The 25,560-nt window shown below is 49.5% G+C and overlaps 2 protein-coding genes across 5 annotated transcripts; one reads left to right on the top strand and one right to left on the bottom strand.

Moving 5' to 3' along the window:
* Positions 1-4,775: 4,775 nt before the first annotated feature.
* Positions 4,776-10,177, bottom strand: PRR3 (proline rich 3). Of its 4 annotated transcripts, XM_058554902.1 has the most exons (5): positions 9,875-10,177; positions 9,079-9,141; positions 7,005-7,187; positions 6,374-6,664; positions 4,776-6,092 (listed from the first exon to the last, which is right to left on the bottom strand). In XM_058554902.1, the coding sequence occupies exons 1-5, from the start codon at positions 9,981-9,983 to the stop codon at positions 5,986-5,988; spliced, it is 753 nt and encodes a 250-aa protein (XP_058410885.1). In that variant the 5' UTR covers positions 9,984-10,177; the 3' UTR covers positions 4,776-5,985. The 4 variants fall into 4 exon arrangements, with proteins under 4 accessions (XP_058410885.1, XP_058410886.1, XP_058410883.1 ...); XM_058554903.1 differs by lacking the exon at positions 7,005-7,187; XM_058554900.1 differs by lacking the exon at positions 9,079-9,141 and having other exon boundaries at positions 9,875-10,067.
* A 635-nt stretch (positions 10,178-10,812) lies between these two features.
* GNL1 (G protein nucleolar 1 (putative)) lies at positions 10,813-19,967 on the top strand. The gene is made up of 12 exons (XM_058554899.1): positions 10,813-11,219; positions 11,638-11,803; positions 12,193-12,329; positions 12,485-12,636; positions 12,752-12,823; positions 13,746-13,953; positions 14,108-14,203; positions 14,585-14,779; positions 18,442-18,620; positions 18,698-18,860; positions 19,098-19,238; positions 19,613-19,967. The coding sequence occupies exons 1-12, from the start codon at positions 11,147-11,149 to the stop codon at positions 19,858-19,860; spliced, it is 1,830 nt and encodes a 609-aa protein (XP_058410882.1). The 5' UTR covers positions 10,813-11,146; the 3' UTR covers positions 19,861-19,967.
* Positions 19,968-25,560: the final 5,593 nt, after the last annotated feature.

The following is a 25,560-nucleotide window of genomic DNA, read 5'->3' on the forward strand; positions in this document are numbered from 1 at the left end:
ATACGAGGAACAAACAGTAAGGAGGCCAGTGTGGCTGGAATGCCATGAGTAAGCAAGCCATGAGTGTTGGAGAGGAGAACAGAGAAGTAAAGCAGGGGCTGGACTGAGAAGGATCTTTTAGTTCATCTTAAGGATTTGGCTTCTACTCTTAACTAAAATGGAAGTCATTACAAGGTTCTGGCCAGAGGAGTGACATGACAAGACCTACATTTTAAAGGGATGACTTTGGGTGCTGTGCTGAGAACAGACTGAGGGGCGTGGGGTGGGGGAAATGGCAGAAGCAGGGAGACCTGTTAGGAGATGGTGGTGACTTGGACCAGGGTGATTGTAGAGGAGGTGGTGAAAAGGGCTGGTTTCTGGATATACTTGAAAAAAGAGCCAGCAGGTTTTGTGAATGAATTGGATGTCAGGTGTGACAAAAAAATTAAAGATGACTCCAAGGTTTCTGAACCAAGCAACTGGAAAGATGGAGTTGCCATCAACTGAGACTTTAAAACATATCCCAAATCTGCCCACTTCTCTCTGCCTCTACCCCAGACCAAGCCACTGTCTCTCTGCCCTGGACCACTGAAGTGGCCTCCTAACTGGTCTCCCTGCTGTCATTCTCATTCTCTAGTCCATCCTTAACACCTACAGTCAGTGGTAGTTTTAAAATATAAATCGGGGCCGGCCTGATGGTGTAGTGGCAAAGTTCGTGCACTCTGCTTTGGTGGCCAGGGATTCACAGGTTCAGATCCTGGGCGTGGACCACTGCACCGCTGGTCAAGCCATGCTGTGGCAGGCATCCCACATATAAAGTAGAGGAAGATGGGCACAGATGTTAGCCCAGGACCAATCTTCCTCAGCAAAAAGAGGAGGATTGGCAACAGCTATTAGCTCAGGGCTAATCTTCCTCACACACACACAAAATATATAAATCATTTGCTCAAAACACTCAGAATAAAACCCAAATGCTTTGCCGCAGCTTTTGGGGTACTGTATGAACTGGCCCCTGTCAAACTTCCTGATTGCATCTCCCACAGTCTAGCCACATTGGCATTCTATCTTTACTTTCAACACCTCAAACTCATTCCTGCCTCAAGGACTTTGTCCTTGCTGTTCCCTATGCCTGGAATGCACTTCCCCCAGATATTCATATGGTTGCCGCCTCATTTACTTTTGGCCTCTATTCACGTTATCTACTCAAAGAAGCCCTATCTATCGTGGTATTGACCTGTTCTCTTCCACCTATCACTCTCCAGCCTCTTCCTTCACTTTTTCTTCAGAGCACTTATTACTTAAGATTATATTACACGTACTTATTGTCTATCATCTTCAATAGACTGTAAGCACCATATGGGCAAGGATTTTGTCTTTTTCATTGATATATCCCCAGCCCCTAAAACAGTACCTGGCCCAGAGTAGGCACTCAAGTATTCACTGAATGAATGTGAGGCTAAATAAGACAATGTATATAAAGAACTTAGAGTGGTCCCTGGCACAGAGCAAGCAACCAGAAGACGCCACACTCTGAGATCTCTCCCCACCTCACTGGTCACCCCTTTTCAGTCTCCTTGTCAGGTTCATCCTTGTCCTTCTTCGCTTGGCCAGTAAATGTCCGAGTTCCTCAAGGCTAAGTCCTGGGCCCTCTCTTCTTCCCACTTGACATTCTCCAACCCAGGTGATTTCAGCTAAAGATTTCTTGGAGAGGTCTATCCTAAGCACCAAGTCTTGAGCAGCCCCCTAGTATTATCCTCTATATAGTGCCCCATTTATTTCCTTTTTTTCATTAGTCACAACCTGTAATTACTCATTTGTTTACTTTTGAGAAAAACATCTCCTGACAACTGGGAACTGGCATGACACGAACAGCTAGGCCTTGGTGTTGCTAAGAGCTGGCCTGGTGCTCACTTCCAGGTCATGGTGCTCTTCTATTCAACATAAACAACCTCACAGAACACCAATGTCAGGCAAGGTCATTCTGTGACCATGACGACGTAAGACAGAGTTCATAATTTTGTCTAAGCACAGACAAAAACAAGGTCACTGTGCAAACATAAAGACTAAACAGCTCCCTCTCGGCTAAAATGAGTGACGACTGCTTTTTTACCAGATACTGCTTTAGGCATGTTTCATTCCTCCCACCTCCTAGAAGAGATTTATTAAGATGGGCAATCATAGAATTGCCCCCACTTCCTAATAGCACCCAATCCAGAACAATTACCTCCTTCCTTGAACTCTTCCCCAAATCACCTGACACAAACCCTAATCCTGTCATACCTAACTCTCCCTTAACAACCTCCGCAGAGTTAATAAACCCAACTTTGTTTGACTATAGGTGTGCTCCTAGGGGTCATTGGCTGAAGAGCATTGACATTTTTACTGTCTTATTGTCTACTGCATCCCCAAATTTTAGCAGGGAGTGGCCGTAGAGGATGGTTTATACGACCCTAATGTTTTCACCTGCAGAAAGTCCAATGTTTTGCTTAGCACATGGCTGCCTGAATAAAGAGTGCTTTTCCTTGGGCCGGCCCCGTGGCTTAGTGGTTAAGTGCGCGTGCTCCGCTGCTGGCAGCCCGGGTTCGGATCCCGGCCGTGCACTGACACACCGCTTCTCTGGCCATGCTGAGGCCGCATCCCACATACAGTAACTAGAAGGATGTGCAACTATGACACACAACTATCTACTGGGGCTTTGGGGGAAAAATAAATAAATAAATAAATAAATAAATAAATAAATAAATAAAATTATTAAAAAAAAAAAAAGAGTGCTTTTCCAAACCTCACTGGCAGCTAGGTATTGGCCATAGGACTAAGTTACAGCCAGTGGCACATAAATTGAAGAGCTGTGTGTTAGCCTCGGGGAAACTTCCTCCAAGACAGCTGGTGTCCTCTGCCCTTCCTCATTCCTGATGCTTGGAGCATGGATGAGCAAGCTAGAGTTTCACTGTGGACTGTGAATAGGAGGGTCTGACCCCAGGGATTGTGGAGCTAAAAGCTGAGCGGGGAGAATGGGTTCTGAAGACCCAAGGACCTTGTGGCATGATTGTCACACATGCCTTGGACTGTCTACCTCTTCACTTGTGAGAGATCCAAGTTTCTATCTTGCTTTAAGACTAATTTTGGTTTCTGTTACAACTGAACTTAAATGTGATAAACAGGGCCACAGCAGGTGCTTCATATTTACAGAGTGAATGAATGTATCCATGCTCAGGGCTTTAACCACAACTTATGTGCAGATAACTCACATTTATGTCTCCGGTTTTAATCTGAATACCAAACCTGTTTATTCAACTACCTACTTTCTATCTCTCCTTTGATGTCTTACAAGGCAGCTCAGACTCAACCACTCTAAAAGCAAATTAGTGGCATTCTGCCTGTTTTCTTTCAACATCTTTCTTTTTAAATGGCACTTAGTTATGCAAGCCAGAACTACCCCAAGAAACCTAAAATACCTTCATCTTGATCTATTTCCAAATGTCCACTTTTCTCCCATTCCCCTATCCAAGTCTGTACCACCATCACGACTCATTTGGACTACTAAAGTAACCTAACTGCCACTTCCAGGCCTGGCCAGCTCCACGCATTACGAGGCGATATTTTTGAAAATTTAATCCTTGTACTCACTTCCCTAAAACCCCTCAAAAGCTTCTCTCTTAAGAGCAAAATCCTTGTTTTGCAAGTCCCTTAGTAGTCTAGTTCCTCCTCCTCCTGCCTCGCCTCCCACTCTTCCCATCTCTTAGCAAACACCTTTCCCTGGACTACGCTCTCACCTCACCTCCTGCTTGTCCTTCAGGGCTTACCTCGGTTGTCATCTTCCGAGACTCCCTTTATTATATACCCCCCCTTTCATCACGTCGCGCTTCTCCACAGTGCGTTTTTTTTTTTTTTTTTGTGAGGAAGACTAGCCCTGAGCTAACATCTGTTGCCAATCCTTTTCTGCTGAGGAAGACTGGCCCTGGGCTAACATCCGTGCCCATCTTTCTCTACTTTAAATGGGATACCGCCGCAGCATGGCTTAATAAGCGGTGTGCACCATAGCGGTCTGCACCTAGGATAAAAACCTGTGAACCTGGGGCCACTGAAGTGGAGCGCCCCAACTTAACCCCTATATCACTGGGCTGGCTCCTCCACGGCACTTTTTTGTTTTTAAGATTTTATTTTTTTCCCCCAAAGCCCCAGTAGATAGCTGTATGTCATAGCTGCACATCCTTCTAGTTGCTGTATGTGGGTCTCGGCCTCAGGATGCACGGAGAAGTGGTGCCTCGGTGCGCGCCCAGGATCCGAACCCAGGCCACTAGCATCGGAGCGCGCACACTTAACCGACAAGCCACGGGGCCGGCCCCTCCACGGCACTTTTGATATGCGTAACTTTACATGTATTTGTGATCTTTTGGTGAACCTACCTCCTCCGTATATTCACAATTCATTGGTTTGGTCTCAGTTATCTCTAGTGCCTAGTCTATTGCCCAGCCCACAGGCACTCTACAAATATTTGTTGAAAGACTGCTTTGTCATTACCACTCCCTAAACATCAAACCTACAAACAGGTAAAATGTCTAAAAATTACTCCATGGACTCCTGACCTCTCTTTTCTCCCATAAAACTTTACCCTTGAACATAAGGCAGCCTGGTCTGGTTAATGCCTATAGGTTAATGGAACCCCACTGGTTCCTTCAGACTGGAAGAAATTGAAGCTTTGCCTTTCTCCATCACTGCATATGAACTAAATGAATAAACCGTCTTCAACAAGAACAGCCTCATCTGCACCTCCAGAGATGACTGGAACACAGGGATTAAAGAAAATGCTTGTTTCCACTGTGTTTATTACTAATATAAAAAATGTTAAAAAGAAAAAAAATTCATTCTCAGTTTTCCAACGGCTCTCATCCCTCCCTCTTGCCCACACAACTCCTGACCCATTTCCTCAGGGCCAGTTCAAAACTGAAACTGTTCACTGCTGTTTTCACAGAAAACAACCAGTGCCAGGGGTGTCGGGGAAGAGGACTGGAAGAGGGCGACAGTACAGTCCAGGTTCCGCCCAACTGTAGGCTAGGTGGAGATTCACAGAATTCAAATGAAAGGGCTGGTGGCCTCACAATGACGTAGTCTAACTAAAATGGGCTGGAGAGGAGATAAGGTAGGCCCATCAGAGGCTTTAAAGGACACTCATGGCCCTGTGTCAAACCCAGAAAAACCGACACTGGGAGAATGGGGAGGACCACCGAGGCAGTCTTGTGGAAGGTTTCACAATTCTCCCATGTTGGGAGGTGGGGAACGTCTAGAGGGCACCAAGAGCCTCACTCATTTTGGCAGAAAAACTTACTCTAGTGTTGGGAAGTCACAAAAATGCCACAGACACTGAGAAAGGCTACGAGGGGATGTACAGTTTCACAAAGTACAGTGATCACAGACCGTAGCAGTGGAGATCATGCTACTGACGCAGAAACTATGAAATCCAAGAGCAGGGAGTGGCCTTGCCGGGAATGACTCTGTACCAGTCATCCAAACCTGACCCCAGGTCACACAACCTGGTGAGTTTCACAGAGCAGCTGACAACACTGGGGATGAGGGCTGTCACATAAAAAGACTTAAAACAAGCAGCTAGAAGAAGGGAATGCTAGGAAACTACTCCAGGGCTCTCAGGACCAAGGGCAGTATGGGGGCTGGGTGGACAGATGCACGAGAAACAGCACCAAAGAGGTTTCCTGTTCAGCAGTCAGTTGGCGAGGGGGAGGAAGATCCAGGAGGCAGTTGAAGGGAGCAAAGATGGGGTCCTGAAGGCGAGTCTCTGGAGGCTGGATCAGAAGAAAGAGCGCACACCGTGCACCAGTGATGAAACACAACTCTGGACCCCAAATGGGGGAGGTGGCAGGTGGGGGTGGGCGTCACTGACTGAGGGTGGTGGGTGGAACAGCCTCCCAGTAGCCATCACAGGGCCACAGGGAAATATATGGCCGCTAGGTCACAGAGGGCTCCTTCCAGCCTGGATGGGAAGGCACAGTCTCACAGAGGAGGTCCATTGACGCCTGGGTGGTAGAAGGCACAGAGGTCCTCATATCGACAGTGGCCCTTTTTGGCAAAGTGTCGGCAGACAGGGCGGTCTGATTTGTCTGTGAACAAGTGAAAATCGAGCAGTTTAGAATGTGACTAAGAAATAAAACAAATGTAACAAAAAGCAGAGATAGAGAGGGTGGTCAGATTTCCTGTTCCCTACCATTTCCAGATATTTTGGAACGGTAGTTTTTCTCTGGGGAGAAAAAACATTCAAGGCTACTCCTACTTCAAAAGGACAAAGGACAGCCCAAAGAAGAGTCATGAGCATTCTGGGAATTAGGTCCTTCTGGGAACGATGGGTATTACATGTGTACAGGCATAAACAAATTGACCTCACCTTCCATAACCTGGGGTCCATCCTTGGGCGGACAGGTATTTTTGATAAGAGACCAGCTTTTGAGCCTTCGAGGATTTCTCTGTTCTTTGTGAAAGCCTCCCCTGGAGGGACCCCCATGACCTGGTCCAGGAAAAGGAGGTTCAGCATTGACTCCCCACCAACCACGACCATATGGGCCAGACCTGGGGCCCAGGCCTCCCCGAATTGGGCCTCTACCCCGGGGAGGAGGTGGGAGACTCAGCAGTGGTGGAATCATTGGTCCCCTTGATCCCGCAGGACCTCTGTGAAGAGCTGTAGAGAGACAGAGAGAGAGAGAGATGTGGAAAGATGATCAATGACCAGCTTAATCCTGATAAAGAAGGCCTAATTTTTTTTTTACTTTTTATCGAAATACAATATACATACAAAAATATACACCAATTTTAAGTGCACTCAGTTATCACCAAAGTAAACACACCTGTGTTTCCACCACCCAGGTGAAGAAATAGAGCTTTATTAGCATTTTAGAAGTGCCCCCCACTTGTGCCCCCCCCCATTCCTCCCTCCTCCCCAGAGGTAACCACTATCCTGACTTCTAACACCATAGGTTAGTTTTTGCCTGTTTTTGAACTTTGCATAAATGGAATCATACAGTCTGCATTCTTTTGTGTCTGGCTCCTTTCGCTCAACATGGTGTTTGTGAGATTCCTCCAGGTTGCCTGTAGCAGCAGTTCGTTCACTTTCATGGCAGTGTAGCATCCCATTGCATGCACACACAACAACTTATTTATCCATTCTACTGATGGTGGACATGTGGGTGGAGTCCAGTTTGGGGCTATAACGAAAAACGCTGCCATGAACATTTTGATACATGTCTTTGTTACACATATGTATGCACTTCTGTTGAGTATATACATAGCAGAGGTATTGTTGGGTCCTAGAGCATATGTATGCTCGAGTTTCATAAAGTCAAACTCTTTTTTTCAAAGTGGTTGTACCAATTTACACTCCCATCAGCAGCTGTTACACAGTCTTGACCACACTTGGTATTGTCAATCTTTTTCATTTTTCCCATTCTGATGAGGGTGAAAAGTGGTGTTTTTTTAAAATTGTGGTAAAACATGTAGCAAAAAATTTTCCATCTTAATTATTTTTAAGTGTATATCTCAGTAGTGTTAATTCACATTGTTGTGAAACAGATCTCCAGAACTTGTTCATCTTGCAAAACTGAAACTTTATAGCTACTAAATAACTCTCCTTTTCTCCCTCCATCCAGCCCTTGGCAAACACCATTCTACTTTGTTTCTATGAATTTAACTACTTCAGATACCTCATATAAGTGGAATCATATAGTATTTGTCTTTTTGTAACTGGCTTATTTCCTTTAGCATAATGGCCTCATCTATGCTATAGCATGTGACAGGATTTTCTTCCCTTTGGGGGATGAATAATATTCTATTGTATGAATATACCACATTTTGTGTATCCATTCATCTATCAATGGACATCTGGGTTGCTTCCATCTCTTGGCTATTGTGAATAATGCTGCTATGAACATGGGTATGCAAATATCTCTTCAAGATCCTGCTTTCCATTCTTTTGGATATATAGCCAGAAGTGGGATTGCTGGATCATACGGTAGTTCTATTTTTAATTCTTTGAGGAATCTCCATACTGTTTTCCACAGTGGTTGTACCATTTTACAATCCCACCAACAGTGCACAAGAGTTTCAATTTCAAAGTGGTGTGTTTTTATCTTGCATTTATTTAATGACTAATGATGTTGAATTCTTGTTCACATGTTTTTAGCCGTTTAGATTTCAGTTTTTATGAGGTGGCTGTTCCAGTCTTTCGCCCATTTTTCTAACAGGTTGTCTAGAAGAGTTCTTTATATACTCTGGATATGAGCTCTTTATTGGTTATATTTGTCGCAAGTATCTGCTACTCTATGGCTTCCTATTAATTTCTTAATGGTGTCATCAGATTAACAGAAGTTTTTATTTTCTAATGTAGTTCAGTTTACCAATCTTTCCTTTGTAGTTAGTGTGTCTGTATTTCTTGTCTAAGGACTCTTATCTACTCTAAGACCACGAAATAAATTAATTTTCTAGAATTATTTCTTCACCTTTTACACTTAGATCTATAAGCCACTTGGAATTGATGTTTGTATATGGTATGAATAGGAGGTCAAATTTCATTTTTTCCCCCACATGAATGTCCAATTAATCCAGCATCATTTACTGAAAAGACCACTATTTCAGTTTCATCTTCATCATAAATTAAGTGTCCACATATGTGTGGGCCTTTTACTGGACTCTTTTTGCTATCCTAGTGACTTAAATGTCCATTATCACACTGTCATAACTACTATAGCTTTACGTTGTCTTGATATTCAGAGTAAGCCCTCTCACTTCAAGACTGTCTTTGCATTCTCTCAGGCTGATCCTTTGCATTTCCATGTCCATATTATAATGTAGAATGTCTATTTCTACAAAAACATTATAGGGATTCTAACTGCGAATGCATTGATTCTATAGATGAATTTGGGAAAAATGGACATTTTTACGACATTGAGTTTTCCAAACTGTGAGTATACAACATGTCTCCATTTATTTAGGTACAAAAAGCCCTGATATTTTTATTTTAAAGGATATATTCTTTCTAGGTTTCACTCCCTCCCTTTTCCAGGAGCTAATCAAAGGATTAGGGGGCCCCCTCCTCCTCACCTGACTTGGGGTCACCAGGCTTTCCATTGGCCATGGGGGGAGGGCCCAGAAGGCTGGGTGGTCCTAAGAGTAGACATGAAAATATGGTCATCAGAATGGACTAAAGGACTGATGATCCTATTCTTATTATGTTTTTCTTCTATTAGTCATTTCTTAATCCAACCAGTAAAGGTATATTCTTAGCAGTGTTAAGAGTTCTCACCCCATCTATCTGCCCTTTCCTCTGCAAAGCGTTTTCAGGGTTTGCCAAAAGTGGAGACTCAGTCAAGGGGGATAAAGCTGGAAGGTTACCTACAACTTTCCCTTTTCTTTACATTGTTGCTATCCAGACCATCTCAGTGATACCAGAGGTAATCCAATTTCTCTCTTTAACTGCTGGCCAATCAGATAGCTCCCCAAGCCCACGCACACCCCGGTCCCCCGCCCTGACCCGGAGTAGTTTTAGAGAAGGCTGCACTTCCACCTTCCCTGTGAAAGTCTGATCACAAACTGTCATCCCAGTTGTCGCAACCTGCAACCTCTACCACTCCTCTCCCCTGCCACTCTGCGGCTGCGCACACGAGCTCTTTACCTTCTCCCCTACCTTGTTTATTAAGCTTTAGGAGCCAGATTGAAGTTGAGGGTTCAAGTAAGAGAACTCCTCCTTCAGGGCTCCATCCCGGACAGTCCCCTCTCTGCCCCAGCGGGTGCGCCCTTCCTCCTTTCGTTAGAGCCCCCTCCCCCGCACCTTTTCAGCCCCTAACTCCTCGCCCTGACCGGCTGACAGGCATGTGCACACCCCTCCCGGGCTCCTCACCAATGGGACTCCCATCCTCCTCATCTCCAGTATCTTCCCGCTCTGGCAGTGGGGGCTGCTGCTGCGGCGGCTGCTGCTGCTGCTGATTCTGCTTCTTTCGTTTCGGCATCGTGGTTGCGGCAATGGCTGCAGCGGGATTTGGAGGGCAGTGAGGAAGGGGCACGCTGGGATTCTGTTTCCGCTTCCGGGGGGGCGGTGGACAGTGAGGCTGAGGCTCCCGCCATTTCACTTCCGGAAGGCTGCGGGGTCCTTTGTGCGGTGGCGTTCTCACACCAACTGCCTTCCTCGGTCTCTGCCAGGCATGGCGGCAATCTCAGACCGTCCCTTTGCTGCGTTTGTATAAAAGCTTAGAAAAAAAATTCCTCTCTTCTCCCCTCGCTGAAAAAATCCCACAACCGTCTCCTCACAGTGTGCCATAGAGTCGACAGGCTCTCGGCCCAGAAGGCCTGAGAAGAGAGGGATGTCGCATCCTAAGATCGCCACATCCGGTACCCGGTTACTGTGGTAACCGCTGCAGGCACAACTTCGTGCCCTCTGACCTCCCTCCAAAAGTCCTTGTCCTACCTGGATGTCCCTCCTCTCCCGCGCTTGCCCTTATAATCTGTAAACCTGTTCCTTATCATCGTTCCCACAAGGAATTTGGGTCCCAGCAGGGCGGCGCTCACGACTTTTCAGACCACCACCCGCCCCTCAAGACCTCTGACCCTGCCCCCAGTGTAGCCCAGAAACTTGGCTTCAGTCCCGGGACGCGCAGTCTCGGCTTTCCACTAAGGTCACACCCGGGGGTTGGTAAAACAGCTTCTGCGTGTCCACGCCCCTCTCTGCCCCAGGTGGTAGGACCCGCCCCCCGCTCCGCCGCTCCCCTCCAGGTGAGTGGTAGCTTCTCGCCGGCGCGAAAGGTAGTGATGACACGCGTCCCCCCTCCTCCGAACGCGAGTTGGTAGCGTCCGTGACGAAGTTGTCCGATCCTCCCACGCGCGCCTCCTTCCTCGCCGCCGCTGCGCCCTCTCGGTACTACTGGCTCTCACGTGCGGGTAGCCCACCCCGCATCATCCTCTCGCCTCGCTCGCAGAGGGAAGTGACTGTATTTCCCCTCGTCCGCCTTCCACCCCAGCCGCCGGGGCGAATTGGCCGGGCCCGCCCGCTGACGTCACCTCAGAGCCCCGCCCCCTCAAGGGTCCCGGGCCCTTGCGGCGGGGGCTGCCCCGGGGGGGGAGTCAGTTGAGGCGGCGGGAGCTCGGCGGAGGGCGGGCCAGGTGACTGGTCCGGGCCATGCCGAGAAAGAAGCCCTTCAGCGTGAAGCAGAAGAAGAAACAGTTGCAGGACAAGCGGGAGCGGAAGCGAGGTCAGTGCGGGAGGGAGACGAGGGGGCGGGGCTCCGGCTCCCGCACATCTGGAAGGAGGGGTGTGCCTGCCGCACCTCTAGGGGGCGTGGGAGGGGGTGGTGGTCGCGCGCCGAGGCGCGCGGGCGACCGCGGACGGGATTCCTTCATCCCAGCCCCCTAAATCTGGAAGGAGTGGGGAAGGATGGAGAGTTGGGGGAGGGGAATCCCTCCAGCTCGAACGGGGCGCCATCCCCGCAGCTCCCTGGAGGAGGAGTGACTCCCCCCACGCACATCCGGGAGGGTCCTGGGCACCGTGGCTGGGAGGACCGGGCCTCAAAAGAAGTAGGGTGGGGTGAGGGGGAGCCAGGCCGGCCGAAGAGAGGGTCTTATGGCCCCTGCGAGCCTGCCAGCCCTGGCGTCACCGGCTCCTCCCCGCAGGGCTTCAAGATGGGCTGCGATCCAGTTCCAACAGCCGCAGCGGGAGCCGGGAGCGGCGGGAGGAGCAGACAGACACCTCAGACGGGGAGTCTGTGACCCATCACATCCGCAGGCTCAACCAGCAGCCTTCCCAGGGGCTGGGCCCGCGAGGCTATGCCCCGAATCGGTGAGAAAGGGCGGGGGGCGCTGGCCTGGGCCTCCCCGCCCACCCGGAAGTCAGCCGGCTGGGGGAAAGCCGGCTGCTGTTGGTGGAGGCTGGAAACTGGAGGTGGCGGGGCTGGGATGCCACGAGTCTCCGCGGGCCGCCGGGCTCACCGGAGCAGGCCACCGTCTTCCCTTCCGGAGGGGCTGGAGAGAGTTTGGCTTTTAGAAGAGCGAGGCTTAGGGGAAGGGCGAATATTCCATGAAAGAGGGACTTGGGGGAGGGCCGACTCCGAGAGGAGATTTGAACAAGTCTGGAGAGCAAGCTTTGCGAAGTTGTCTGCCCAAGGGGAGAGAAGACGGGACTTTGTGGTCACAGGACTGTGATGGATGCCGTGGCATCTCTCCCGTTAGATATCGGCTGCATTTTGAGCGAGACAGCCGGGAGGAGGTGGAGAGGAGGAAGAGAGCAGCCCGGGAGCAAGTGCTGCAGCCGGTCAGCGCTGAGGTGCTAGAGCTGGACATCCGGGAGGTCTATCAGCCCGGTTCAGGTGAGGGAGAGCCGGACATCCGGGTGTTTGGGGCAGGCAGTGGGCTGAGGGAAGGAGCTCGGAAGAGCTGACGGTCAGGAAGGAGGGGACTGGGATGCACCCTTGAGTCCTGAAACTGTCCTCGTACTGACTTGGACTTTTTCTTGACTTTCCAGTCCTGGACTTTCCCCGACGTCCTCCCTGGAGCTATGAGATGTCCAAGGAGCAACTGATGAGCCAGGAGGAACGGAGCTTCCAGGAGTATCTTGGGAAGATTCATGGGGCTTACACCTCTGAGAAACTCAGCTACTTTGAGCACAATCTGGAGGTGAAAATGGAGTGAGGACAGGAGTGGGGCGGAGTGACCGATGCTCAGATTGGTCTGGGATCAGGCGGGGAGGGACTCTGGGCTCAGGGTCTCTTCTACTGACCTGTCTTTGCAGACATGGCGGCAGCTGTGGCGAGTGTTAGAGATGTCTGACATCATCCTTCTCATCACCGACATCCGACATCCAGTGAGTGCTGGGGGGAAGGCGGACATGGGAGGAGGGAGGAAGATTCCCTCCTCCCATGTGGGGTAAAGGGCGGAGCAGGAGTTGGGAGACAGAGAGGTGTCCTCTTTCCTTTCCAGTCTCCTCTCCCCCATGCTGCTGTCCGCAGTCAGGAGCTCAGTCCCTTATTCATCAGTATGACAGACTGTCACTCCTCCCCTGGCCAACTGACTCTCCTCTCCTTTACTTCCCTTGATGAAAAACTGCATATTCTGTTTCTCAGTCCGCTGGGAACTAGACCAATAGAAAGTCCCCATGTGGAGCTCCAGGAGCTTCTACGAAGGCAGCTGGGGGCTTCCGCCTCTCTTGCCGCATCAGTTGCCATGGGACTCAGCCTCGCCTGGAATGCTAGGGTAGTGGTTCAGGCTCTAGACTCTGCTGCTGGGCATCCCTTGTGTGAATCCTCTCTGCCACTTCACCATTGTCCTCCAGTGGGAGAAAGGGAGGTCTGTGGGGACATGTAGGTTGGAGGTCGTTAATGACATGTACACACACACTCGTACACATATACTCTGCCTCCAGTTCCCCACTCACCAGGCACAGCTCAGAGACAAGACCCTGGTGGGAGCAGATTCTGGGGCAAAAAAGGTAAATGAGCCAAACTAAACTAGAAAGACAAAGCAGGGGTAAGTAACACCTCTGCATTTGTCTCTGAGGGGCTTCCTATGGGTCCTGGTTAGGGATGGAAATGAGCTGAAAACAAGATAAGGAAATAGCGACACCTAGCACATTGGGGTAAAGGCTGGAAGCAGGCACAGGGATGGGAGTTGGGGTAGAAATTAATGTCTATTTTCATGTGCATACAACGGTCTGCATTTGCTCACATGCGTATGTCAACTCTGGGTTGACCTCTCATTGCTCCATCCCGTGACCACCCCTCTCCCAGGTTGTGAATTTCCCACCAGCACTTTATGAGTACGTGACTGGAGAACTTGGCCTGGCACTGGTGCTGGTCCTCAACAAGGTGGATCTGGCCCCGCCGCCTCTCGTGGTTGCCTGGAAGCATTATTTCCACCAACACTATCCCCAGCTCCACATCGTCCTTTTCACATCTTTCCCTCGGGACCCCCGCACCCCACAGGACCCTAGTAGCGGTGAGTGGGCAATGAGGAGGGCAGCATGGGAGAGGCGGGTGGCAGGGGACAAAAGGGAGCACAGAGAGGCTTGTTGACAAGGGGGTTCCTGATCTTGGGCCTAAGGGTGGTGGGAGAGATGGAGTGCTAACCTTTTTGTGCTCTCTGATCTCAGTGTTGAAGAAGAGTCGGAGGCGGGGGAGAGGATGGACTCGGGCCCTGGGGCCAGAGCAGTTGCTGAGAGCCTGTGAAGCCATCACTGCGGGGAAAGGTATGTGCCCCTTAGAGGGAGCTGTGGGAGGCCATGGGGGAGACCCAGGGCCTGCAGTCCTTTTGCTAACCTTTCCCTAAGTCAACCTGTCTATTATGGATGCAGGCCATAGGCCAAGGGGAGGGATGGAAGAGGGAGCAGACTGACTTGGTGGGACAAGCGAGGCAGCAGGTAGTCAGGAGCCCCAGTGGTTACTGCCTTCAGTCTTCCCAGTACTTTCCAGAAACTCAGAGAAATGCCCATGATTCCACGGTGGGGTCAAGTGAAGGCTTGGGAGTTAAGCGTAACTCCAGCCAGTTACATCAGCTGTGCAGTGCGTAGTCTGAGCCCTCATATACTGTGGCCCTGGGGAGAACCTTCTTTTTCTCCTTCCCTGAGCAGTGGACTTGAGCAGCTGGCGGGAGAAGATTGCCCGGGATATGGCTGGGGCCACCTGGGGCATTGGCTCTGGGGAGGAGGAGGAAGAGGAGGATGGGCCAGCAGTCCTGGTGGAGCAACAGACTGACTCAGCGATGGAGCCAACCGGCCCAACCCGGGAGCGCTACAAGGACGGGGTGGTGACCATTGGCTGTGTGGGTAAGGAAGCAGCGGCCCAGGCATGGCAGCCTCCTAGGAGGTCCAGAGTTTCTATGTTTGGAAAAGAGGGAAGGTGATCAGGTCTCATTAGGCTCCAGGGTCTCTGAGGGCAGAGGAGGCCGTCTGCTGTAGTGGAAGGATCATTGCATGCCTGAGTTCAATTCCCCCTCTTCTCAGCTGTTACTGATCTTGAACAAGTTATGAGTCTTAGTTACTTTGTCTTAGTCTAAGTTGCTTAGTCTGAGTCTTAGTTACTCTGATTTTAAAAATGAGGACACTGATACCCAATTAAAAGACTGGATGTAGAGGGAGCCTAACAGAGCCTAGACAGATAATGATGATAGTAATAAAAATAAGTGTTAACATTTAACGTTCATATGGTGCTTACCATGTACCAGGCACTGTTCTATGTGATTTGTATATATTAAGTGTTTCAGTTGTAGTAATTAGTCATAGCAGAGTGACCATTAAATCATAGTAGGAGCTTAGCAAGTATTAGTTTCTTTCTGGGTCTTAACCCTTTAAGTTTGTTGTCAAGGAGAGTCTTCCCCTAATTGAGCGTGTTTTCTCTGCTCTTGGTCAGGGAGAGAGGAATGTATGATTAGGGCCTAGGGCCCGTTTTCATTTTGGGTGGGAGAGGTGAGAAGTGACTTTGGCAAAGTTGTCGTATCTGAGGTGACCCTGGAACTAAAAAAGGCCCAGCCTTTTTTAGGGAGAAATTAGGGAGAGCAGAGTGGCGGGACTCCTTGGAAACACTCCTGACTTATCTTTCAGTCCCCTCTTGTCTTGGGGAAAACCAGCCTGACTGCTGACAGATTGCTCCCTTTCCAGTCATGTTGCTCTGGCTTTCCCTCCCTGGACTTCTGATCGCGGCCCTCCCTTGCAGGGGCCCTGTTCCCTCTCCCAGGAGCCTCTGCACTGACTTGTCTGTGTTCGGGGTGGTGTAATAGGGATAGCATGTGCTGTGGCGCAGGCAGCCCTCAGTTTGGATCTCCCTCCAGCTTTCATCCATTTATCCGTTCGACAGATGTTTACTGAGCACCAGGTGCCAGGTGCTGTTGTAGGCCCTGAAAATGGGAGAAAAGTCCCTACCCTCACAGAGCTTGTTTTCTTGTGAATAAATTGATTTGTGATCTGAAATCATATTATTTAGGGGCATTGAAGGAAATAAAGCAATGAAAGGGATAGAGAGTGACTGGAGATGAGGGCTCCTCGGGGAAAGGCCAAGGGTCAGTAAGTGAGAGGGGCTGGAGGAGGGAATGAGCCTGGTGATGGTGGGATCAGCCAGAGTGCCAGGGGGATTGGGGTGTGGGAGCCAGGAAAGAGAATCAAGAGTGAGGTCAGACAGGTCGCCAGGGACCGCATCGTGTCAAGTCCTGTGGCTGAGAAGGCGTTGTGGATTTTATTCCGAGTCTGATAAGAAGCCAGTGGTGAGTTTTGAGCAGGGGAATGACAGCATCTGATTTCCTTTTTTAGAGGTTTACTCTAGCTGCTGAGTGGAGAATAAATAGCGGGGGGTGGGCAAGAAAGGAAGCAGAGAGCGTGCAGTCAGAGGCTATTCCAGTAGTCTAGGGGGGAATGAGAGCAGCTCCGAGTAGAGTGGTAGACGTGGAGGTGGTGAGACAGGGTCAGAAACAGGAAATATTTTGAAGGTAGAAAAAATGATACTGCTGATGGGTTGCACTTGGGGCATAAGAGAAATTGAGGAATAGAAAAGCACTTCCAGGTTGTTGTAGTGGGAATACTGAGATAGAAAGATTGGGAGAGGAGCAAGTTTGGAGGGCTTGGGGAGGGGAGGGGAATCAGGAATTAAAGTTCGAATTTTTTTAAATATCCCAAGTGGAGATGTAGAATCGGCAGTGAGTACAGGAGTCTGGAGCTTAAGGGAGCGGACTGGAGATTTGAATTTGGGAGAGGTTTTAAATTTGGGGAGCCATTGGTGGATTTAAATGATATTAAAAGGCATGGACTGGATGAGGTGTGGGAGAGGAGGTAGGTGGAAAGAGGAGGCCAAGCCAGCATTTAGAGGTTGGGCAAAGGAGGAGGAAACCAAGAGAGTGTCCCAGAAGTCAAATGAAAAGAGTGTTTGGAGAGGAAGGGAGGGCTCAGTTGTGTCAAATGTTGCTGAAGGTCGAGTGAGATGGGAACAGAGACTTGCTCAGTGGTCTTGGCAGTGTGTGGATCAGTGGTTTCAGTGCAGCGGAGGAGAGAAAGCCAGGTTAGGGTAGGCCAACGCGAGAACGGGCACCAACATGGTGGAACCTCACATAACATTGTCCGAGAAAGGAGCCAGACACAACAGCATCCATCCTGCACAATTCCATTTGTGTAAAGTTCAGAAGCTGCAAAACTGAACTGCCTCGTGTGGTGATCCACAGGTCATAAAACTCAAAAGAAACATAAGGACTGGAATCCCTTACAGCTCAGGATAAGGCTCACATGTGCAGAGGGAGAGGGTTATGATCCCAAAGGACAAACGGGGCCTCTGAGGGAGTTTGTCACACTCTGGGCCCAGGGGGTGATATGGGGTTCATCAGGCACATTTATGTTTTACGCATTTTTGTGTATGTTATAGTTTATAATCATAAGATGGCAGGAAGTGGTGACAAAAAGTAGACAGATTTTTTCAGGAGTTTCACTATAAAGGGGACAGAGAAAGGGGGCTAGTGGGGGTTGTCAGAGGAGGGTTGTTTTCTCCATCCCTCCTCTGAAAGGAGATGCTTCAGGGGGTTGTAAGCGGAGTGTAGTCAGCGCAATGTGCATCTTTCCCGGCCACAGCCAGCTGCCCAGGAGCAGGGGCCGAATGGGCAGAGTTGCATTTTACAGGGTTGGGTTTTGCCAGGTGAGTAGGATGGAGGGGAGAGGTGGGACCAGGAAGTTCAGCGTCTGTGAAAGGGGCTGGCTGTAGAGCTGGATTATGATCTAAGTTGCGTAAGATGAGGAGTGAGGATGTGAGTGGGGTACTGAGTAGTGTTCCCGGGCTAGAGTCAGGGTCAAAGAATTATTGGGATGGAGGAACCAGAACAAGCGAGCTGGAAAGATGGGGTGTCAGGGCAGAGAGAGAGGTGCTGGCAGTTGAGACTTTAGAGGTGTGAAGTGACAAGGTCCAGGGTGTGACCACAGGAGTGGGTATTGGGTGAGTGGAGGCGACGACCTTTGGAAGTGAGATGCTGGCACTGAGAGGCCAGAGTGCAGAGCAGGAGATCAGGGCAGATACTGAAGCCAGCCACAGTGAAGGCCGTGGTCGTGAAGAGAGTGGCAGCGAGTCCCCGTGGGCTTCCAGTCTTCTCTTGGAGAATCATGATGATCATGAGATGTGTGTGGCGCTTAGTCTACTACAGGCGCTGGGCGCTTAGTCTACTACAGGCGCTGAGCTGCGCAGTCGTATTTGTGTCTCATTTAATCCTGACCACTCTGAGGTCGGAGGTCTCTGTGCTGGTGAAAAGAGGCAACAGTCTGAGAAAGTTGAGCAAATTGCCCTGAGGTCCCAAAGCTGGTACGTGGAGAGGCCGGGATTCCACGCTGGCAGTCCAGGGCCTGATTTGCAACTTGCAGTCTTGTCCCGCTTCCCTAATTTCTGAGCCTTAGTTCCCCTTTCATCAATAGCTATAGCACCACAGAGTAAGGATGTGTCAAATGTTCCTTTTCCTTGCCTTCCTCAGGTTTCCCCAATGTCGGGAAGTCCTCGCTGATCAACGGGCTGGTGGGGCGGAAGGTTGTGAGTGTCTCCAGAACCCCAGGCCACACTCGATACTTTCAGACCTACTTTCTCACCCCCTCTGTGAAGCTCTGTGACTGCCCGGGCCTCACGTTCCCCTCCCTTCTGCCCAGGCAGTTGCAGGTAGGAGGGCAGAGGGGGCAGGAGGGTGGGAAGGCAGGAGATTGAGGAAGGTGCTGAGCGCTCTTCTTTCCCCTCAGATTCTGGCGGGGATCTACCCCATCGCCCAGATCCAGGAACCCTACACCGCCGTGGGCTACCTGGCCTCCCGGATCCCCGTGCAGGTCCTGCTCCACCTGCGCCACCCAGAGGCTGAGGACCCCTCCGCAGAACACCCCTGGTGTGCCTGGGACATCTGCGAAGGTGGGCTCCGTGTGCTTGGCTTCTCCTGCCCTCGTCCTTTGTCCTCTCCTCTCCTTAGAGGCTCTGCCATCAGTGGAGCAGCTGGCCACTCATCCCTAGATTTCTGTGTCAGGGCCAGCAAGATCTCTGGCCTGGAATGTTCTGGGGAAAACTGGAAGGACTGTGTTATGGGAGTGGGGTGATGGTGACTGGGCCCAGTTAACAGGCTTCCTTCCCACTGTTCTTTTTCCCCTCCAGCCTGGGCAGAGAAACGTGGCTACAAGACAGCTAGGACGGCCCGGAACGATGTGTACAGAGCCGCCAATAGCCTCCTGCGGCTGGCGCTGGACGGCCGCCTCAGCCTGTGTTTTCATCCCCCCGGCTACAATGAACAGAAAGGTCAGCCAGCCAGTGCTCTTCCCCAGCCCTGCCGTAGTGTAGGCAAAAGCAGGTGGGCTGTGTGACCACACAGCGAGGATTCTGGATTCTGCAGCCATCGACCAGCCCTGTGTTACTAAGCATCTCTGAGACGATTTCCCGATCGTCAAGACCAGGGTGATAGTTGCCCCTGGCACGGTGGTGGTAAAGATAGGAGTTAGTGTGTGCAGAGCTTCTGTTCAGTGCCCAAGAAGTGAGAGGTTAAATGAATGAACGCATGCCAGCAGCCATAAAAATTATTCTTATTCTTAGTTTTTGCCTCTTGCCATCTTCTTCTGGCTTTAGTTCCTTGCTCAAAACTCCCCTCCATTCTGTTTCTTGTTTTGGTTCCTCAGGCACCTGGGAGTCCCATCCGGAGACCACGGAGCTGGTGGCTTTACAGGGCAGGGTGGGGCCGGCAGGTGACGAGGAGGAGGAGGAGGAGGAAGAGGAAGAGCTGAGCAGCTCCTGTGAGGAGGAGGGAGAGGAGGACCGGGATGCGGATGAGGAGGGGGAAGGGGATGAGGACACCCCAACCTCAGCTCCAGGGTCCAGCCTGGCTGTGCGAAACCCTTACGCCCTGCTGGGCGAGGACGAGTGCTGAGTCCCTGCCCTGCGCCATCTTCCCGACCCACTGTCTTTGCTTTTGGACTGACCTGGGGGTCTCTCCCTCTGCCGCCCCAATTGTGAATAAAGATTGTCTGCTTTGTAGCTCCTTCCCCAGATGGACTGAGGCGAGAGCGGCTGTTCCAGGCTGACAGCTGTGGGAGGCTTCTCTCCTTTCCCCTTTTTGTGGGCATTCTCTTTGCGAAGGCAAAGTTCTCTTAGGAGTTAATTCAGTGGGTTCTAAGGCCTTGAAACCGCTTCCTTGGCTCCCTCTCTCACTCACACCTTTTGAGGCCTGGTCTAAATCCAACCCCTTTTGGAGTTTGCACCAGTCCCTCTCCTTTTGAGCAGCAGCCTTGTGCGCCCCCTGCTGCCAGACCTGGGTTATGCCAGGAGCTTCTGAGAAGCAGCAGTAAGAAGGTGTCACAAGCTGATGTCTCCAAATGAGAGTTTTACAGGGTTTATTCAAATTTGACAAATATTTATTGAGGGCTGACTGTGTGTCTGGACCTGTGCTAAGCACTGAGCATATAAAGATTCACAAGTGGAGCCTAAGCTAAATTTGCAGCCTGGCCATGATTAAGACCCCATTCCCAGGCACCCAAGATTTTGGATTAAGAAGGGTGTGTAATGTTCTTCAAATTCTTGGGGCTAATACAGTATAATTCTAGGACTTCCTGTTGATAGAAATTTTTAGTTAAGACTAAATGCTTGTGAGAATGTTGATTAAATGTGTACAAGTAGAGTCTTAATTACTGACAAAAAAGTAGTGTGCAAATTTATGATTTGAGCAGAACAGCCCTTTAACTACAGTGTGAAGTTTGATTATTTCAAAGCCCGTACATACTAAGGGTGTATGGGATTATAAGGGAGGGCACAGAACCAGCCTCCTGAACCCCGTTTTCCCTGGTTTGGGATGGAGCCAAGGTGACCAGGTGCAGTCTGAGCTATGCTACTGTGTCATCTGCATGGCAGTAGAGACCAGCTCTCCTGTGAGCAAGGGCATCTTCAGCTTTGCTGTACTTCTCCCTTGCTAAGCAGGCAGCTAGATTGCTAGGTTTAGTTCTTGGAGGAAAGGGAGAATGGGTTTTGACTTATTGGCTGCCACAGTATTCTCTGGGTTGGGCTGTAGCAAACCGTGTTTGACAGATTGACCATTAGGTGTCAGGGTGAGGGGAAGAGGGAGTACCAGGTTCCTTCTCTTCACTCGAAAGCATCCCAGTCAGGTTCTGGGTCACTGGGCGTCTCTTAAGGCCAGCAGAGACCCTGTCAACCAGGAACAAAAGAGGCTGAGGCGTCTGGGCCACACATTCCCTCAGGCTCCTCACTCCAGTGGTTCCAGCAGGACATAAGTCCTGGAGTGTGCACTCCAGTGCAAAGTTTAAATGCTACCAGCGTGTGAATGTGCTTGAAAGTTGCCCAAGATGTGCTGTAAACGAGAAAGAGTCCTAGGTGAGAGCAAACCCACCTGTCTCCCATCTTGGGCTCTTGAGCCTCAGGGCTGGGTCTTGTGATGGAAGAAAGGAGGCCTCAGCTCAGCTTCCTCTGAGGATTCACGATGTTCAGGGAAGCTCAAGGGACTTCTCTGCTGCTGGAGGTGGGGTGGGGACGTTGGAGTCATCTCAAAAAGTGGAGAAAAGGGAGAAAAATCAGAATTCTATTTGTACCCCACTTCCTCTGTGCTGCTTCTCTTCCCTTTATCTTTTGCTGTCGCATGAGTTTCACCAGGGGTATTCAGGAAAGTCTGGGGGTGGGAATGAGGAGTTGAGACCTGGAGCTGGAGGGGGAGCTGAGGAGGGGTGATTTTTATGCTACAGATGTGGAGGGAGGCAACTTGAACATCCCCAAGGGCTGGATTGTAAATGATTCTTCCCAGGCCCCTGTCAGTGACTCGCTCAGTCTGTAGGAAAGTAACACTGGGGAAAGAACTGTCTTAGTAACAAACAGATCCAGGAGGAGGAGGATAAATAATACCCCAGCACTGGTGCCTGAGCCTGAGGGTGAACCTGACTAAAAGAGACAAAGGAAGCCAGAGGTCCAGTCTCCCCTCCATGCTGAAATACCCGGGTCCCCTGTCCTCACACCCCTCCTGCCTGGGTCGTGTCCACTGTGGCGGTAAATGACCATGGAGCTCTGGGGATCTGGCAGTTCCCTCAGCTTCTGGCCAGTCTCTTGATGGAGAGAACCAATGCTTCTCATTCATGCTGGAATTCCAGTTAGACCTTGAGCAACGTCCTTCCAAGCTTCCCTTTTTCCAGACCGAGTTCTAGTCCTGCTTCTGAAACAAGGTAGCTGTGTGTGGTCCAGAGTAGTTCAATTATCTGGGCTTCTGTTTCCTCATTTCTTAGAATCATTGATACAATCAACAAAAATTGGTTGAAAACAATATGTCAGACATGCTGTATTCTGGGACAAAGAAATGAATAAGGCATAGACCATACCTCAAGGAGTAGAACAGCCAGACACTAATAATAATAGTATAATAATTTGATAGCACTATGTAAATTATAAAAGAATTACTTTACATCTGTCCATTGAACTGTTGTAACTAAGCTGGATAGAACTACAGTCACTCCAAGGATTCATTCACCCACCAAACACTTGTTGAGCAATTATTATCTGTCAGTCACTGCTCGTGGTAAGTGATAGAGAAATAGTCCTTTGTGGACCTCAAAATTTATTGGTGATGGAAACAATTAAATAGACAGTTACAAAAAGACTGTGGTAAGTGCTGTGAGAAGGGTGGTAAGGGTCCCATGAGATAGTGATTGCTCCATATAGGAGGGGCCTTGTGATGCTGACCAGGAAGGAGTGAGGACAGGGCTGGGAGCTGTGTTTGTATAGCAAGTTACACAAGACTGAAAAAAATCCCTAGTCTGGTAAAGAAATGCTATGAGAACAGCTGACAGGGGCAGGTAAGCCAGGCTTGGTGAGTCAGAGGAAGCCTCCTGGAGGAACAGAGGTTCAGGCTGAGGCCTGAAGACTGAGCAGGAGTTAGCCAGGCAGTGAGAGGGGAAGAGCATTCCAGAGGGGACAGCAAAGGTCAGGGAACAAGCACATGACAGCTTTGGAAGTCTAGAACTTGTTCAGTATGGCTGGGGCAGAGGGTGCAAGGGAGAAGCGAGGAAAGGCGAAGCTGGAGAGGAAGGCTTGGGCCAGCTCTTGCTGGGCCTTGTCAGACATGCTAAAGATGTAGGCTTTATCAGAGGAACACTGAAGAACTTTAGGCCTAAGACTAAGAAGGAGAGATTGGTGCCTTAGAAAGACCACTCTGGTTGCAGGGTGGAGACTGGTTTGGAAAGGGGAGAGATCAGAAGCTTTTGCAGTGATGCCAGGGGAAGAGAATGGAAACCAGAATTAAGGTAGTGGCAGATGGAAGAAGAGATAGTTTTATGGGATGCTTAGGAGGCAGAGTTGACAGGGCGTGGGGATTGTTCTGCTGTGTAGGGGAGGGAGAGGGAGACATCGAGTGTGCCCTGGTTTCTGACTTGGCAACTGGGTGGGTTGGGGCCATTTCCTGAGACAGGTTTTATGCAAGAGGAACTTCGGGGAAGGGAAGTTGTGGCTGCAGACAGAGATCTGGGCGTCATCAACATATAGGTGGGAGGAGAGCAACTTAGATCATCTTGGGAAATTGTGAAGCATGAGAAGAGAAGAGGGCTGAAGAAGAAAGTGGAGAACATACCAAAGGGAGAGCAGGGAAAGAGGAATGAGGACAGGATAAAACCTAGGGAAGTGTGGTGTGGTGAAAGCCTAGGGAAGAAGGAAGGAGGGGCGCCGAGCGGCATGCTGCTGCGGAGTGACAGCCTGAAGAATGAAGTGTCCACTGGATCTGGCAACAAGGAGCTTGGTCATCTTGGTGGGACAGTTCCATTGGACAGGTGAGATCAGGAGCCCCAGATGTCAGGGGATTGAGGAATACTTTGGAGGAAAGAAGTGGAGGTAGTGGAGGAAAGGATATAATTTTCAAGAAGTTGGTTGTGTTTGCAACTAAAGAAAAATGGAGGGAGCAGAATATATGGACTTGAGGAACTTGTTAAAGTTTTGAGCGTTTTAACATGCTGTTTGGAAGAAGGATTCAGTGGAGGAGGAAAGGTTGAAAATGCAGGAAAGTGGAGATCAGGATGGAATGAGCTCTGGAGAGCAGGCGGGGATGGTACTGAGATTCCGGCTGCAGAGATGATTCTCCGGCAGGAGCCCGGTTGGCTTCTGTCCTAACAGGAAGAGGGAGCGCTGACATTCAGCCGGTGTGCACTGGTACGGCTCAACCAGTTGTTAAAACACTTCTGTACCAATTAGTAAGCAGTGTAAGAGTAACTGCAATAAGCAGTAAAAATAATTAATAAAATGAATTCTAATATGAACTCAGCAGTTCAAGTTGATTGAGATCGCAACAGCCATTGGTAAAGGAGCTTCTCGCCGCCCCTGAGACAGTTTGCAGCGCCGTCTGCTGGTGAGGCAGCATCACTGCAGGCTGAGAGGCTGCTTCGCGCCTTTATGAGACACTCTTTCAAATTGCCTGTTTCAATGATCTTCGAATTGCGGGAGTTGCTACTGCTTCTAAGTAGTTTAGCTTCTACTTTGATTTTATTGCTAGTACGCTGTCATTCTCCTGTCAGTAGTAAGTTGCAGTGTTTTAATATTTCCATATTATTCTGATTTTACATAGCAACCGAAGACATTCCAGGCTGCAGCTCATTAATATTATTTCTTGTTTGTTTTCCAGAGAAATCAAAAGATTCTCATATATGATACTTCAAAGGGCACGTTAAGAAACATATCCAAACTTTGCTGTCTCTTTATTCAAGTTTGGCTTTAATATTTTATGTTTTTTTTTTTTTAATGCGATCTTTTTTTTTTTAACAATTTTATTTATTTATTTATTTTCCCCCCCAAAGTCCTAGTAGATAGTTGTATGTCATAGCTGCACATCCTTCTAGTTGCTGTATGTGGGACACGGCCTCAGCATGGCCAGAGAAGCGGTGTGTCGGTGCACGCCCGGGTTCGCGCCGGGATCCGAACCCGGGCCTCCAGCAGCGGAGCACAAGCACTTAACCACTAAGCCACGGGGCTGGCCCATTGGCTTTAATATTTTATTAAAAATCTTCAGTATATATCCTACACAACCACAATAGAAATATCCCATCTAGGGCCGCCCCGTGGCTTAGCGGTTAAGTGTGCGCGCTCCGCTACTGGCAGCCAGGGTTCGGATCCCAGGCGCGCACCGATGCACCGCTTCTCCAGCCATGCTGAGGCCGTGTCCCACATGCAGCAGCTAGAAGGATGTGCAACTATGACATACACCTATCTACTTGGGCTTTGGGGAAAAAAAGGAGGAGGAGGATTGGCAATAGATGTTAGCTCAGAGCCGGTCTTCCTCGCAAAAAGGGGAGGATTAGCATGGATGTTAGCTCAGGGCTGATCTTCCTCATAAAAAAAAAAAAAGAAATATTCCATCTAATGAGTTAATAATTCCTAATATCATCTAACATTAGTCCATATTCAAACTTTCCCAATTTACATGTTTTTTTATAGCATTTAAAAAACCCAACAGGATCCAATCAAGTTCCACATGTTGCTTTTTTGTTGTTGTTGTTGTTGTTATGTCCTCCTCTTTCCCCTTTTCTTTTTAATCCAGAACATTCTAGTCATTTTTCTGCATAGAATTGACTCTTTGAAGAGGCTAGGCCAGTTGTCT

The sequence above is a fragment of the Diceros bicornis genome, chromosome 14 (genome assembly GCF_020826845.1).
Source record: "Diceros bicornis minor isolate mBicDic1 chromosome 14, mDicBic1.mat.cur, whole genome shotgun sequence".
Taxonomy (NCBI): Eukaryota; Metazoa; Chordata; class Mammalia; order Perissodactyla; family Rhinocerotidae; genus Diceros; species Diceros bicornis.

Coding starts and splice junctions, on each gene's coding strand:
- PRR3 (XM_058554902.1), bottom strand. CDS start 9,983: ATGCCGAAACGAAAGAAGCAGAATCAGCAGCAGCAGCAGCCGCCGCAG. Junction 7,188..9,078: donor GCCTGGTGACCCCAAGTCAG/GTGAGGAGGAGG, acceptor TTTTCGTTATAG/CCCCAAACTGGACTCCACCC. Junction 6,665..7,004: donor GACACAAAAGAATGCAGACT/GTATGATTCCAT, acceptor GTCTCTCTACAG/CTCTTCACAGAGGTCCTGCG.
- GNL1 (XM_058554899.1), top strand. CDS start 11,147: ATGCCGAGAAAGAAGCCCTTCAGCGTGAAGCAGAAGAAGAAACAGTTG. Junction 11,220..11,637: donor CAAGCGGGAGCGGAAGCGAG/GTCAGTGCGGGA, acceptor TCCTCCCCGCAG/GGCTTCAAGATGGGCTGCGA. Junction 18,621..18,697: donor TTCTGCCCAGGCAGTTGCAG/GTAGGAGGGCAG, acceptor CTTTCCCCTCAG/ATTCTGGCGGGGATCTACCC.